The 16,384-nt window shown below is 42.2% G+C and overlaps 1 protein-coding gene across 2 annotated transcripts; it reads left to right on the top strand.

Moving 5' to 3' along the window:
* The first annotated feature begins 1,580 nt into the window (after positions 1 to 1,580).
* On the top strand, positions 1,581 to 16,384 carry LOC115101220 (general transcription factor 3C polypeptide 5). Of its 2 annotated transcripts, none has more exons than XM_029620543.2 (11): positions 1,581 to 2,484; positions 3,225 to 3,423; positions 3,905 to 4,103; positions 4,388 to 4,583; positions 6,374 to 6,478; positions 6,978 to 7,092; positions 7,219 to 7,299; positions 7,402 to 7,487; positions 7,593 to 7,675; positions 10,336 to 10,473; positions 16,108 to 16,222. In XM_029620543.2, exons 1-11 carry the CDS (start codon positions 2,263 to 2,265, stop codon positions 16,127 to 16,129), a joined length of 1,446 nt encoding a protein of 481 aa, XP_029476403.1. In that variant the 5' UTR covers positions 1,581 to 2,262; the 3' UTR covers positions 16,130 to 16,222. The 2 variants fall into 2 exon arrangements, with proteins under 2 accessions (XP_029476403.1, XP_029476402.1); XM_029620542.2 differs by having other exon boundaries at positions 1,586 to 2,484; positions 10,336 to 10,478; positions 16,108 to 16,384.

Here is a 16,384-nt window from a genome sequence, read left to right as displayed (position 1 = left end):
GAGTGAAAATGTAAAAGAGATAGAGAAAGAGGTGGAAAGAGAGAGGGTGAAATCTGGGGCTATGCAGCAGGCCTTGCTGGACAATGGTGGGTGTGTGATAGTCTTATCATGGCTGCCCCACACCGTAACGGTCGGAAACATGCCAGCGGCTCGACAGGGAGGAGTGCAGTCCCTCCACAGAGATAGCACCCAACACAGCCGTAATCTGGGAGACACAGAAGCACGGACCAATAGACACGAGGTGCTAGATCCCACTCCGTGTGACACCCCGGCTCCACCACACCACATGACAAATTGTTTCTCCCAGCATGACCTCTTCTACCGTCTCATCTCCCGCAAAGCACAGAACTTCATAATACGTCCTGACGCAGGAAGCACAAATGCCTTATCTGGCTCTACTCTAGAAAATCATGGCACTAGGGTTCTTATTCAAACAGCTGTTACACACCAAAATCATCTCCATTTCAGGGGATGGAGTGAAATGTAGTTATTTGTAATATACACTGTGACTGTGTTGGAATGAATCTGAAGTGGTAAAACTGAAACAGGATGTCAAAACAAAAGTTTCACGACTTGACTATCTATCAGAAGGACACCAGCCATCATCAAGCCTACAAAAAAAACAAGAAGCCAATGGAAAACATATACTGTTTATCTTGAGTCACATCATATTAGATTATATTGCCCTTAAGGCACAGAAGTCGGATTTTAAAAAAGTAAACAGAAATGTCTATCACTAAATAGAACATTGCTAAATTGTAGGCCTTTCCAACATATTCTAACACAACTTGCTTTGCTGATCTAATATTACTTCTCCTCTGTATAATCAGATTCTCTCTTTCTGATGGAGGATATTATGAGATTATACAGATTACACCACACTTGAGGGAGGAGGACATGAAACAAATGCACAAACCACTGTTTCAAAGTTTCTAACAGCAAGACCAGATCACTCCTTTTCTAAATAACAAGGAAACTCTGGGGGCAGGATCCCAAATTGGAGTTTAGCGTAAAGTAAACTTTTAAAATGGTGATACAACTGATATAGCATTTCAATTTGGCAAGAGAAAATGTATCAATGGGGTGAGGAAAATTACAAGTGGCTTTATCAATCGGAGACAATATCCTAACATTTCAATTTTATGTGTAAGACCGAAGTATACATTAAAGGGACATTTCAGGATTTTGACAGTGAGGCCCTTTATCTACTTCCTCAGAGTCAAATTAACTTGTGGATACCATTTTTACATCAGTGTTGCAAACGGAACCTTATTTGTCTTTTTACCAAAGTACAGTACTTGGCTTGCGTGGGAGCACACCGGAAGTGAGTACCAGATGGCCCACCTAAACACGAAAAAAAGTAACTTAATGGCAAAGTTGGGTTGGAGCTCGTAAGATATCGCCATCTTCTGTCGGAGGAATCGTGCATTATGACTAACAAAAGCGATAAAACATCAAAATGTTTATGAAGTCTTTAGCGCATATATATTAAAAACATAATAACTGTTTATAAAGTGGTGGAAATGTCCGTTCGACTTGTAGCTAGTGTAACACAATTAAGAACGTGCCATAAACTCACTCCACAGCTAACGTTAGCTTGAAATGTCCAGGATGGAGCCATCCAGTTGATAGCTTTCAGGTGGTTCAACCTGTTGGAATGTCAAGTAGAGGATCACTGGTTTAAGCCCAGTATGGGGAAGTTGGTAGGTGAAGGAAAGTTAGCAGCACGAGAGAGACCACAAGGACACACCTGATGCTTAAACCAAAACCTGACCTTAACTTAATTTGTATATTCTTTTTTTCTTACAGTACAGACTGACAATCGTTACACTAGTCTGTCTCTCTCCTGCCCCCTTCTGGCTTGAAATTGCTTAGACTTCAGATCTAGTTTGAGGGTCTGTGCTATCAGGATACTTGGGCTGTTTCAAGGATCACGCATAATACTGGCCGTAGTGAGAATTATTAGACCTGGCTGAATATAGCCTAAGAGGTTTATAGGGATAAACTAAATATTGGAGCTGACATTAAACATGCTTCTTCCATAGCCGATATTCGTCAAGTCTAATCATTCTCTCTGGTCGGAACTATAAACACGTCCAATTGTTTCCACCCGTAGGGATTTATTGGTCGAAATGTTTGAGCTTTTTACGAATCAGAAAACCACACTTCAATCTGTAAATTGTTTAGCTAATTAGTCAACTTAAAGGCATTCAAATAACGCAATCAACTCAAACTGTGACAGTTATTTATCCAAAAGGTGAGATGGCAGCATCGGGGTTGGACGATTTGAATTTTACAATGAAAGAGATAACTGGCTCCGGCAGCACAAGTGATGAGACGTTCACTGCCAGTGTTGTGCCTGAGAGTTCGTCGACTCTTTCCCTATCAGAGGACAATAAACTCGTCTGTGTGGAATATCCAGGTATTATCTCCAATGTGGACAAGATGCTGGAAAGTATTGGGGGTATACAAGGGATGTCCAAGGTGAGCAAGCAATTCTAGCTAGCTACACACGCTGATCAGCGCATGCGCGACTTGTCACTAGTTTGCTACGTTACTCTGCTTGCAATGTTTATGCATATATATGCATGTATGTGTGTGTGTATATAACTAGCGACATTTTAATGAGACATTTTATAATTCACACCATATTAGTTTACATTTACATTTAAGTCATTTAGCAGACGCTCTTATCCAGAGCGACTTACAAATTGGTGCTTTCACCTTATGACATCCAGTGGAACAGCCACTTTACAATAGTGCATCTAGGTCTTTTAAGGGGGGAGGGGAGAAGGATTACTTTATCCTATCCTAGGTATTCCTTAAAGAGGTGGGGTTTCAGGTGTCTCCGGAAGGTGGTGATTGACTCTGCTGTCCTGGCGTCGTGAGGGAGTTTGTTCCACCATTGGGGGCCAGAGCAGACATTTTAACTGGGCTGAGCGGGAACTGTATTCCTCAGTGGTAGGGAGGCGAGCAGGCCAGAGGTGGATGAACGCAGTGCCCTTGTTTGGGTGTAGGGCCTGATCAGAGCCTGGAGGTACTGAGGTGCCGTTCCCCTCACAGCTCCGTAGGCAAGCACCATGGTCTTGTTTACTGTAGGTAACCGGTGTTAGCTATTTCAGACACACATACCTGTTCACATGTTGTTCCCATAATCACCACCAATATTTGTGTTGTTCATAATAATGATGATGATGAACTAAAAAGGAAGTGCTTCTCCACAGACCTATGCTGACCCCAGCAGACGGTTGGAACTTCGCTTTCGTCCCCAGGACCCGTTCTGTCACCCTGTCTGTGGAAACCGTTACCCCTCCACCAACCTGCTGCTGCGCATGAAAAGGAGGGTGCGTAAAGGCAACCCCAAGGAAGCCCAAATCAGCATGGACATCCTGGGTGTCATTGGGACAACATACAAATTCCAAGGTTGAACTTCTTAAACTTCAAACACTTGAGTGTCTGTGACCCCTTTATATCGCTTTATGATTCCTTCCCATTGCCTCCCTACTCTGCTCTGTGCTGTTATTACTCTTAATTGTGTATTTGTTGATGTAAGTTGTACACTAAGTGTACAAAACATTAAGAACACCTGCTCTTTCCATGGCAGACTGACCAGGTGAATCCAGGCTAAAGCTATGATCCCTTACTGATGTCACTTGTTAAATCCACTTCAGTGAGTGTAGATGAAGAGGAGGAGAGGGATTAAAGAAGGGTTTTTAAGCCTTGATACGGATTGTACGTTTCAATTGAGGGTGAAGGTGCAAGACAAAAGATTTTAGTGCCCTTTAACTATGGTCGTAGGTGCCAGGTGCACTGGTAGCATCCCTGTAGAATGCTTACGACAAATTTAGTTTGGGGGGGGTTCTTAATGTTTTGTACACTCAGTGTATATTGTGAATTGTTGCAGGGATGGCAGACTTCCAGTATCTTGCGGTGCATTCGGCAAAGGACGGCTCACACACATCCCTCTACGATAAGATCATCTTGCGTAAACCAGAGAATAATGAGTTCTTTGAGCAGCCTGTGCCCCTCTTCCTTCCTCCACCCATCTTCTCTCGCCTGGACAGTGCTGTGGACTATAACTACCGACCTGAAATCCAACACAAGTAAGCAGGGGCATTGGAGCAGTGTTACACTACACAGTTTCACCCTCATCAGAGGTAGTGTGTTCAGCTCAGAAACAAATATGCCAATGGAAGTCAACATGTGTGTCAGCAATTATGCATAAGAATTCCCAACAACAACTTTACAAAATGGTGTGTTCCACAACAGGAGCAAGACAGGAAGCCCCGTATTTAGTTATAAAGATGCAGGTGCTAATAGATTTGGCCATTGGCCAACCCGTAGGGGTTATTAGCTAAACCATTGTGGTCTTGTGTCTTCCGTGCAGAGAAGGCCATTGTCCCCCAACAGTCTCCAGGGATAATCTGATTGGTTTGAGTCGAGCCCGTCGGCCTCATAATGCCATCTTCCTCACTTTTAACGACCAGAACATCCCCACTGAGCCCCTGGAGGCTGCCAAGGTCAACTGGAAGAGAGTGTGTGTTCACCCCAGTGACATAAAGGCAGAGGAACAACTGAAGGAGGTTAGTATACTTTACATTGGGCTACTGAGGTTATTTCACAAGCCATTGTGAAGACTGCATGAAGTCAAAAGCAGGGGGGCATGTTTTCATGTTTGAAACAATGTTTTATTATGTTAATCACATATGCATAGGAACATAGCTTTTTTTCAGTTTGAGCCTTTGTTTTTTTTATTCTACTGCTATTTCAAGACAGAAGTGTTTACTTAAGTGTTATTAGTCTGTAGGGTAGTTTGTATTTGGTCTCTCTGATTTAGATGCAATTACAATGGACACTCAGACCTTGATGACGATACCCAGTGTGCTAGTGGAGGGTGAACACAGTTAACCCAGTTTTTTGTTGTTGTTGCCCAACAGTTTACCCACCTTTTTGTTGAGAAATACAGTACCAGTCAAAAGTTTGGACACACCTACTGATTCAAGGGTTTTTCTTTATTTTGACTGTTTTCTACATTGTAGAATAATAGTGAAGACAAACAATGTCATTTTTTTATTTTACCTTTATTTAACTAGGCAAGTCAGTTAAGAATACATTCTTATTTTCAATGACGGCCTAGGAACAGTGGGTTAACTGCCTGTTCAGGGGCAGAACAACAGATTTTTACCTTGTCAGCTCGGGGGTTTGAACTTGCAACCTTCCGGTTACTAGTCCAACGCTCTTAACAACTAGGCTACCCTGCCGCCCCTAAAACACATATGGAATCATGTAGTATCCAAAAAAGTTTTAAACAAATGCATTTTATGTTTGAGATTCTTCAAAGTAGCCTCCCGTTGCCTTGATGACAGCTTTGCATCTCTCAACCAGCTTCATGAGGTATTCACCTGGAATGCATTTCAATTAACAGGTGTGCCTTATGTTCATTTGTGCATTTTCTTTCCTTAATGCGCTTGAGCCAATTAGTTGTGTTGTGACAAGGTAGGGTTGGTATACAGAAGATAGCCCTATTTGGTAAAATACCATGTCCATATTATGGCAAGAACAGCTCAAATAAGCAAAGAGAAATAACAGTCCATCATCAAGAACATTGAGTCACTTCAAGTGCAGTCGCAAACACCATCAAGCACTACTATGATGAAACTTGCTCTCATGAGGACTGCCACAGGAAAGGAAGACCCAGAGTTACCTCTGCTGCAGAGGATAAGTTCGTTAAAGTTACCAGCCTCTGAAATTTCAGCCCAAGTAAATGCTTCATAGAGTTCAAGTAACAGACACATCTCAATATTAACTGTTCAGAGGAGACTGTGTGAATCAGGCCTTTGTGGTCTAATTGCTGCAAAGAAACCACTCCTAAAGGACACCAATAAGAAGAGACTTGCTTGGGCCAGGTAATAAGAGCAATGGTCATTAGACCAGTGGAAATCTGTCCTTTGGTCTGCTTTTTGGTTCAAACCATCGTGTCTTTGTGAGATGCAGAGTAGGTGAACGGATGATCTCCGCATGTGTAGTTTTGATGCTTCACTATTCTACAATGTAGAAAATACTAAAAATAAAGAAACCCTTGAATGAGTAGGTGTGTCAACTTTTGACTGGTACTGTACATTGAAAGTATAGGGAGCGTTACTTTTTTCACTGCGACCGGTGATCAGAGTTTACCCGCTTATTTTTATTTTTACAACTACATCACTGCATTACCTGTCCACCTATTTTTATTTAAAACAATGTTTTACATCACCATGTATAAAAGATGTTCCTATGGTATTTTTCTATGGAAATTGTACATATCAGAAATGTTTCGCCCTATTGCTTTGATATCCCATCTGTGTTAACTTTTCCCAAACCACACTGTGTGTAGATGTTTGAGAGCCGGCCCATCTGGTCCGGGTACGCGGTCAAGGCCAACCTGGACCTCCACCCTGATAAACTGAAGCTGCTGCTCCCTATCATGGCCTACTATATGGTGAGGAGACCTAGACCAGCCAATGGAAAAAGCAACAGGAAACACACCTCCACAAATAGCGTATGTCTGCTATCTAACTGTCACCATGGATACTACAGCCCAAGCTCAAGGTCACGCACCTGTATACCATTCATCAGGATGCCAATTTTTTGGCTGTCTGCATATTCTCTGACACCTAACTAATCTATAAGGTGAGCAGACCCAGACCAGCAGGGGGTCAATAAAAGGAAATAGGGCATCTCTCTATTTACATGCCATGTCCTATTCAATTCACTTGACTTGAAATGAACCTTTTGAGAGAAATAGAAGTGGATGGTGGCAAGAGAGAAAGAAGACGCAAACATGAAAATCTATTTGGTCAATAGAATATTAAATAAAAGTGTAGTGGGAAAAACAGAACGAGTCCTCGCAATATAATCATTGAGTGAGTCAACAGAACAGCCCATTGTTCTTATTTGCCATACAAATTCTATTGAAATCTGATATGTGTATCCTCTAGGTGACAGGCCCCTGGAGGAGCCTCTGGGTGAGATTTGGCTACGACCCTTGCAAGACACCAGAGGCCAAGAAATACCAGGTGCTGGACTTCAGGATCCGCTGCAGTACCAAGCACGGTGAGGAGTGGGGGCAGGGTGGAGGTTTGGTTCAATCTAATTTGGAGGGACAATTTAATTCCACAGCCTTTGCTAATCATGCGTTGTTTTATGAGACTGTGTTTCACCCCCTGTGACTGTCTTTAGGATATACTATAAATGACATGCCAGTGAAGGCCAAGAGGAGCACTTTCAACTATACCCTGCCAATCACACTTAACAAAGCAGGTGGGTAACTGGGCATATGTCTGGTGTGTGTGTCTGTGCTTGCATGCGTGTGTGTGTGTATTAGTGAGGATTGTCTCACTAATGTCCCTCTTTGTTGTTCAGTGCCCCAGGCTGCTAATGTTACAGATTTACCTCCTGAGGGCCCTGCTGGTGGACGTAGTGCAAATGTAACCAGATACCAGCTCAAGGTAAGAGACTATAGACTTCCCCACAACTTACTCACTCTATAAATATTATACAGTAATAAGACCTCAGATACCAACCTCCTTTTACCCTGTCTCCTGTTTGTCCAGGATTCCTCATACATATTCCGAGATGGGACCCTGCCCCCCCACAGGCAGATGTTCTACCAGCTCTGTGATCTGGATGTGGAGAGGTAAAATCTAACATGGTGTATACGGGCGATTCCATTAGAGATTGGCCCAAATATATTTGTTTTCGATCTTTCTGAAATAAAATCCATAGAAAGGTCCTTTGGGGGAAGGATGTTTGGCATACCTTTAAATAAAATCTGTATCCAGAATAATTATGTTTAACATTTTAGCCTTACCAAGTCTTCTTTAAGACACTACAACAATGAGTCAGTAGATGCTACAAAGCCAGACTTAGTGTCATTTGAAACAGTACTGTGTGCTCTGAAATATTACTAGTGTTGCGATTAAGAATACCATTTCTGTACATTCGTTTATGGTTCTTTAAAAATACAAACCTAAGTACCCTTTTTGATGTTCATTATTTGGCATATTGTTTTAAACAATATACTCTACAAGTACATAACATTTCCAGAGTTGGTTCTCTGCTACTTTTGAAGTTATGATACATTTTATGAGCAACACCAATATATTGAATGGGAAAATGGATTCAAAGGAACTCCTTCTGCTGGTGACTTACTAAATATGCAATCCTAAAGGAGGGCTGTGAATGGCCTTTAATTTCAATAATTAAATGGGTTTGAGCACACGGTAAGGTTTCAAATGACACCAAGAATGGCTTTTTAGCATATATAGAGTCATTGTTGTAGTGTCTAAAATAAGGTGTGTGTGTGTGTAAGGCCAAAATGTGAAAAATTGCCTAACTTTATTAATTATTCTAAGGTATGCCAAACATCCTTTCCCCAAGGGACCTTTCTCTGGATTTATTTAATAATAGTCTAAACATAACTACAGTGCCTTCAGAAAGTAATCAGACCCCTTGAATTATTCCACATTTAGTTGTTTTACAGCCTGAATTCAAAATGAATTAAATTTATTATTTTTCTCACACAATACCCCATAATGACAGTCATACATTTGATTTTTTTAGAAAAATACAGAAATATCTCATTTACATAAGTATTCACAATCCTGGGTCTGTACTCTGTAGAAGCTTCTTTGGCATTGATTACAGCTGTGCGTCTTTCTGGGTAAGTCTCTAAGTGCTTTCCACACCTGGATTGTGCAACATTTCCCCATTTTATTGTTTTCAAAATTCTTCAAGCTCTGTCAAATTGGTTGTTGGTCATTGCTAGATAAACATTTTCAGGTGTTGTCATAGATTTACAAGTAGATTTAAGTAAAAACTGTAACTCGGCCACACCATTCACATTCTTCTTGGGAAGCAACTCCAGTGTAGATTTGGCGTTGTGTTTTAGGTTATTGCCCTGTTGAAAGGTGATTTAATCTCCCAGTGACTGTTGGTTAAGCAGACTGAAGCAGGGTTTCCTCTAGGTATTTGCCTGTGCTTAGCTCCATTCTTTTTCCAGGAATAACTCCAGTCCTTAACAATTACAAGAATACCCACAACATGATGCAGCAGCCACTATGCTTGAAAATATGGAGAGTGGTACTCTGTAATGTATTGGATTTGTCCCAAACATAACACTTTGTATTCAGAACAAAAAGTTAATTATTTTGCAGTATTACTTTAGTGCCATGCGGCAAACAAGATGCAAGGTTTGATTTTTATTAGATTTTGTTCTGTACATGCCTCCTCCTTTTCACTCTGTCAATTAGGTTAGAATTGTAGAGTAACAACAATGTTGATCCATCTTCAGTTTTCCCGGAACACAGCCATTAAACCCTGTAACTGTTTTAAAGTCACCATTGGCCACATGGTGAAATCCCTAAGCGGTTTCCTTCCTCTCTGGCAACTGAGTTAGGAACAATGCCTGTATCCTTGTAGTGACTGGGTGTTTTGATACACCAACAAAAGTGTAATTCATAACTTCACCATGCTCAAAAGGATATTCATTGTCTGCTTTTTTTGTTTTTACCCATCTACCAATAGGTGCCCTTCCTTGAGAGGCTTTGGAAAACCTCCCTGATCTTTGTGGTTGAATCTGTTTGAGATTTAGTGCTCGACTGAGGGACCTTACAATTATCTGTATGTTTAAAAAAAAAATGTAACCTTTATTTAACTAGGCAAGTCAGTTAAGAACACATTTTTATTTACAATGACGGCCTACCCCGGCCAAACCTAACCCGGATGACGCTGGGCCAATTGTGTGTCCCCCTATGGGACTCCCAATCACGGCCAGTTGTGATACAGCCTGGAATCGAACCAGGGTCTGTAGTGAAACCTCTGCACTAAGATGCAGTGCCTTAGAACGCTGCGCCACTCGGGAGTGTGGGGTACAGAGATGAGGTAGTCATTAAAAAATCATGTTGAACACTATTACTGCACACAGTGAGTCCATGCTACTTATGTGACTTGTTAAACAAATGTTTACTCCTGAACTTATTTAGGCTTGCCATAACAAAAGGGGTTGAATACTTATTGACTCAAGACATTTCAACTTTTCGTTTGTAAACATTTTGAAAAACATAGTTCCACTTTGACATTATGGGTTTTGGTGTGTAAGCCAGTGACAAAAAAACATCTTAAGTTTAATCAATTTTAAATTCCAGCTGTAACAACAAAATGTGGAAAAAGTCAAGGGGTGAGAATACATTCTGAAGGCACTGTATATTTGGACCAATCTCCTTTGGAATTGCAGTGGCAAAGGTCTCTGCATGTTGTCTGTTTGTGTCTAATGTTTTGACCCTGCTCCTGGCTCAGCATAAGGAACGTGATCAGTCGGAACGATGGCCAGGAGGAGGAGTGTGACGAGAGGGATGGCTGGTGTCTGTCCCACACCTCTGATGACCTCCGAGATATCATGTCCTCCATGATCAAGCAGGTTATCCGTGCCAAGAGGTCAGGTGAGACCTCTCTCTATAACACTGGTGCAGCATTCACATATGATCGACCTGGCAGAGTTTGACTTCATGGTGTTTAGGTGGTTTTGAGTGTGTGTGTTGAATTGCAGTTCTTTCATAAGAGTTGAAGGAGAACCCCCTGGGGAGGGATAAAACTGTTACTAAACACAACAAGTGATGACTACAGTCCTTCCCACAGGTCAAGCTGCTTTTTATTAATGTTCAAATGTTGTGCATGAAAAAATAGTTGCTATGGCTATACTTTTTACATATAAATTCCAACATTTGGTAGGCAATTTTGTTATTCGAAATGTCCAATGAACCTCAGTTTGACTGGTTTTAAGGAAATGAAAGGCTGGGGAAATGATCCAACTTGTTTCTGGTAATATTGCAGTTCTTCTTGGATGCATATTTTATGTGGTTGGTTGGAATACTGTCAGCTTTTATATTGCTGAAAAAGATAGCATTTCTACACTCCTGTTCCCGAGACAAAATTGACATTTGGTTTATGAATTTACTGCAAGAAATGCATAATTCAGCAGGAGTTAATATTATATATTGCTTCATGTGAGAGGTTATAGGCCTACAGTTGATGTCTATTTCAACCATCTGACCAGGGGGGTCGGCCACACCTTCAGCAACCCTACTTCCGCTATCCCTGATGTAAAGTGAACGAGTGTGGTCCAAGATGAACCATGCTGTAGGCCCAGTCACCATGAGAATACTTTCCACTAGCTCTGGACACAACAGTCTGTCTGTCTGAGGTTTTGGTTACTTCCCCACTGCCGGTGTGGGAACAATGGGTGCATCTATACTGAAGAAAAATATAAACACAACGGGCATCTTCAAACAGTTTTCAAATCAGTCAATTGAAATACATTCATTAGACCCTAATCAATGGATTTCACCTAACTGGGAATACATAAACTCATCAAAAAAAGAACCATCCCTTTTTCAGGACCCTGTCTTTCAAAGATAATTCGTAAAAATCCAAATAACTTCACAGATCTTCATTGTAAAGGGTTTAAACATTGTTTCCCATGCTTGTTCGATGAAACAATTAATGAACATGCATCTGTGGAACGGTCATTAAGATACTAACAGTTTACAGACGGTAGGCAATTAAGGTCACAGTTATGAAAACTTAGGACACTAAAGAGACCTTTCTACTGACTCTGAAAAACACCAAAAGAAAGATGCCCAGGGTCCCTGCTCATCTGCGTGCGTGAACGTGCCTTAGGCATGCTGCAAGGAGGCATGAGGACTGCAGATGTGGCCAGAGCAATAAATTGCAATGTCCGTCCTGTGACTTGCTTAAGACAGCGCTACATAATGGACAGCTGATCGTCCTCGCAGTGGCAGACCACGTGTAACAACACCTGCACAGGATTGGTACATCTGAACTTCACACCTGCGGGACAGGTACAGGACGGCAACAACAACTGCCCGAGTTACACCAGGAACGCACAATCCATCCATCAGTGCTCAGACTGTCCGCACTAGACTGAGAGAGGCTGTACTGAGGGCTTGTAGGCTTGTTGTCTGGTGAGGCAGGTCCTCACCAGACATCACCGGCAACAACGTCACCTATGGTCACAACCACACCGTCGCTGGACCAGACAGGACTGGCAAAAAGTGCTCTTCACTGATGAGTCACGGTTTTGTTTCACCAGGGGTGATCGATCAAATTCGCGTTTATTGTCGAAAGAATGATTGTTATGAGGCCTGTACTCTGGAGCGGGATCAATTTGGAGGTGGAGGGTCCGTCATGGTCTGAGGCGGTGTGTCACAGCATCATCGGACTGAGCTTGTTGTCATTGCAGGCAATCTCAACGCTGTGCGTTACAGGGATGACATCCTCTGCCCTCATGTGGTACCCTTCCTGCAGGCTCATCCTGCCATGACCCTCCAGCATGACAATGCCACCAGCCATACTGCTCGTTCTGTGCGTGATTTCCTGCAAGACATGAATGTCAGTGTTCTGCCATGGCCAGCAAAGAGCTCGGATCTCAATCCCATTGAGCACGGCCGTGACCTGTTGGATTGGAGGGTGAGGGCTAGGACCATTCCCCCCCAGAAATGTCTGGGAACTTGCAGGTGCCTTGGTGGATGAGTGGGGTAACATCTCACAGCAAGAACTGGCAAATCAGGTGCAGTCCATGAGGAGGAGATGCACTGCAGTACTTAATGCAGCTGGTGGCCACACCAGATACTGACTTACTTTTTACCCCCCCCTTTGTTCAGGGACACATTATTCCATTTGTATTAGTCACATGTCTGTGGAACTTGTTCAGTATGGCTCAGTTCCAGAAAGCTGATGTTCTGAAAAAGCTGCAAAATCTGGACCCCTACAAATCAGCCGGGCTAGACAATCTGGACCCTTTCTTTCTTAAATTATCAGCCGAAATTGTTGCAACCCCTATTACTAGCCTGTTCAACCTCTCTTTCGTATCATCTGAGATCCCCAAAGATTGGAAAGCTGCCGCGGTCATCCCCCTCTTCAAAGGGGGAGACACTTTAGACCCAAACTGCTACAGACCTATATCTATCCTACCCTGCCTTTTCTAATAGAGGTCGACCAATTAATCGGAATGGCCGATTTCAAGTTTTCATAACAATCGGAAATCTGTATTTTTGGGTGCCAATTTTAATTGTTATATATATACCTTTTATTTAACTAGGCAAGTCAGTTAAGAACACATTCTTATTTTCAATGACGGCCTAGGAACGGTGGGTTAACTGCCTTGTTCAGGAGCAGAACGACATATTTTCACCTTGTCAGCTCGGGGGACCAATCTTGCAACCTTAGTTAACTAGTCCAACGCAATAACAACCTGCCTCTCTCGTTGCACTCCACAAGGAGACTGCCTCTTACACGAATGCAGTAAGCCAAGGTAAGTTGCTAGCAAGCATTAAACTTATCTTATAAAAAAACATCAATCATAATCACTAGTTAACTACACATGGTTGATATTTCTAGATATTATCTAGCGTGTCCTGCGTTGCATATAATCTGACTGAGCACACAAGCATGCAAGTATCTAAGTATCTGACTGTGCGGTGGTAGGCAGAAGCAGGCGCGTAAACATTCATTCAAACAGCACTTTCGTGCGTTTTGCCAGCAGCTCTTCGTTGTGCGTCAAGCATTGCGCTGTTTATGACTTCAAGCCTATCAACTCCCGAGATGAGGCTGGTGAAATGGCTAGCTAGTTAGCGAGCGCTAATAGCGTTTCAAACGTCACTCGCTCTGAGCCTTCTAGTAGTTGTTCCCCTTGCTCTGCATGGGTAACGCTGCTTCGATGGTGGCTGTTGTCGTTGTGTTGCTGCTTCGAGCCCAGGGAGGATCGAAGAGAGGGACGGAAGCTATACTGTTACACTGGCAATACTAAAGTGCCTATAAGAACATCCAATAGTCAAAGGTTAATGAAATACAAATGGTATAGAAGGAAATAGTCCTATAACAACTACAACCTAAAACTTCTTACCTGGGAATATTGAAGACTCATGTTTAAAGGAGCCAACAGCTTTCATATGTTCTCATGTTCTGAGCAAGGAACTGAAACGTTAGCTTTCTTACATAGCACATATTGCACTTTTACTTTCTTCTCCAACACTTTGTTTTTGCATTATTTAAACCAAATTGAACATGTTTCATTATTTATTTGATGCAGTTTATCACAGTGCCATCCGTTTTGTCAACAAAGCCCCATATACCACCCATCACTGCGACCTGTACACTCTCGTTGGCTGGCCCTCGCTTCATATCCGTCGCCAAACCCACTGGCTCCAGGTCATCATCTATAAGTCTTTGCTCACTGGTCACCATAGCAGCACCCATCCGTAGCAAATGCTCCCGCAGGTATATTTCACTAGTCACCCCCAAAGCAAATTCCTCCTCCTGCCGCATTTCCTTACAGTTCTCTGCTGCCAATGACTGGAAAGAACTGCAGAAATCACTGATGCTGGAGACTCATATCTCCCTCACTAGCTTTAAGCACCAGCTGTCAGAGCAGCTCACTGCACCTGTAAATAGCCCATCCAACTACCTCATCCCCATACTGTTATCTATTTGATTTATTTTTTGCTCCTTTGCACCCCAGTATCTCTACTTGTACACTCATCTTCTGCACATCGATCACTCCAGTGTTTAATTACTGTATTATAATTATTTTGCCACTACGGCCTATTTATTGCCTTACCTCTGTTATCCTACCTCAGTTGCACACACTGTATATAGACTTTTTCTACTGTATTATTGACTTTGTTTGTTTGTTTCCTGTGTAACTCTGTTTGTGTTGCTTTGCTTTATCTTGGCCAGGTCACAGTTGTAAATGAGAACTTGTTCTCAACTAGCCTACCTGGTTAAATAAAGGTGAAATAAAAAAGTTGTTGAGTCTTCTGTTCATACAAATATTTACACATGTTAAGTTTGCTGAAAATAAACTTAGTTGACAGTGGGATGACGTTTCTATTTTTGCTAAATTTGTGTGCATCTGTTGGTCATAGATACCTTAGGGGCATGGATCAGACAACCAGTCTGTATCTGATGTGACCACCATTTGCCTCATGCAGCACGACACATCTCCTTTGCATAGAGTTGATCAGGCTGTTGATTGTTGCCTGTACCATGTTGTCCCACTCCTCTTCAATGGCTGTACGAAGTTGCTGGATATTGACGGGAACTGGAACACGCTGTCTGACACGTCTCAAACATGCTCAATGGGTAACAAGTCTGAGTATGCAGGTCATGGAAGAACTGGGACATTTTCAGCTTCCAGGAATTGTGTACAGTTCCTTGCGACATGGGTCTGTGCATTATCATTCTGAAACACGCAGTGATGGCGGCGGATAAGTGGCACGATAATGGGCTTCAGGATCTCGTTATGGTTGCTGTGTATTCAAATTGCCATTGCTAAAATGCAGTTGTGTTCATTGTCCGTAGCTTAGGCCGAGCCCATACCATTACTTCACCGCCAGCATGGGGCACTCTGTTCACAATGTTGACATCAGCAAAATACTCGCCCACTTGACGCCATACACGTGGTCTGCTGTTGTGAGGCCAGTTGGACGTACTGCAAATTCTCTAAAATGACATTGTAGAGAAATGAATATTACAATTTCTGGCAACAGCTCTGGTGCACATTCCTGCAGTCGGCATGCCGATTTCACACACCCTCAACTTGAGACCTCTGTGGCGTTATGTGACAAATGGCACATTTCCGAGTGGCCTTTTGTCCCCAGCACAAGGTGCACCTGTGTAATGATCGTGCTGTTTAATCAGCTTCTTGACATGCCACACCTTTCAGGTAGATGGATTAACTTGGCAATAGAGAAATGTTAACAGGGATTTAAACAAATTTGTGCACAGCATTTGAGAGTAATAACTTTTTGTACGTATGGAACATTTCTGGGATCTTTTATTTCAGCTCATGAAACATGGGTCCAACACTTTACATGTTGCTTTTTATATTTTTGTTCAGTATAGCATGTTAGATAACGTGTGCATAAATTAATTGTCCATTAAATAAGTGAGTTTATGTGTATCTTTTGACTTGTTGCTGTAAGATTTGAATCAATTATGGGGACATTGAATGTTTTAGTCCATCATACAGTATATCTGTGCTTTCTGCAGCTCCATACTCTTCTGGGCCTGAGAGTTCTATTACCAGTCGAAAGACCCCAGAAAGTGGAGAGGATGATGAAGAGGAGAATGAGGAAGATGAGTTTCATCCCTCAGAGGGGAGTGACAATGAGATGCAGACAGAGATGCTGGATTATATGTGAGGATGGACACGGTCTATCCCTGCCCTGAGAAATGGACTGGAATTGTACAAACTTGCTTCATTCTCTATACAAACATACATTTTTGTGTATTTGCAAATTAGTGTGAATAAATGTGTTTAAGTTGA

This window comes from Oncorhynchus nerka, linkage group LG19 (genome assembly GCF_034236695.1).
Source record: "Oncorhynchus nerka isolate Pitt River linkage group LG19, Oner_Uvic_2.0, whole genome shotgun sequence".
In the NCBI taxonomy this organism is placed as follows: domain Eukaryota; kingdom Metazoa; phylum Chordata; class Actinopteri; order Salmoniformes; family Salmonidae; genus Oncorhynchus; species Oncorhynchus nerka.
This window is presented reverse-complemented; position numbering and strand designations above follow the sequence as displayed.

What these genes read in the sequence shown, in the direction of transcription:
- LOC115101220 (XM_029620542.2), top strand. Translation starts at nt 2,263, where the DNA reads ATGGCAGCATCGGGGTTGGACGATTTGAATTTTACAATGAAAGAGATA. An exon ending in GTATACAAGGGATGTCCAAG is followed by an intron (nt 2,485 to 3,224) that starts GTGAGCAAGCAA and finishes GCTTCTCCACAG; the next exon opens with ACCTATGCTGACCCCAGCAG. An exon ending in CAGAGGAACAACTGAAGGAG is followed by an intron (nt 4,584 to 6,373) that starts GTTAGTATACTT and finishes CACTGTGTGTAG; the next exon opens with ATGTTTGAGAGCCGGCCCAT.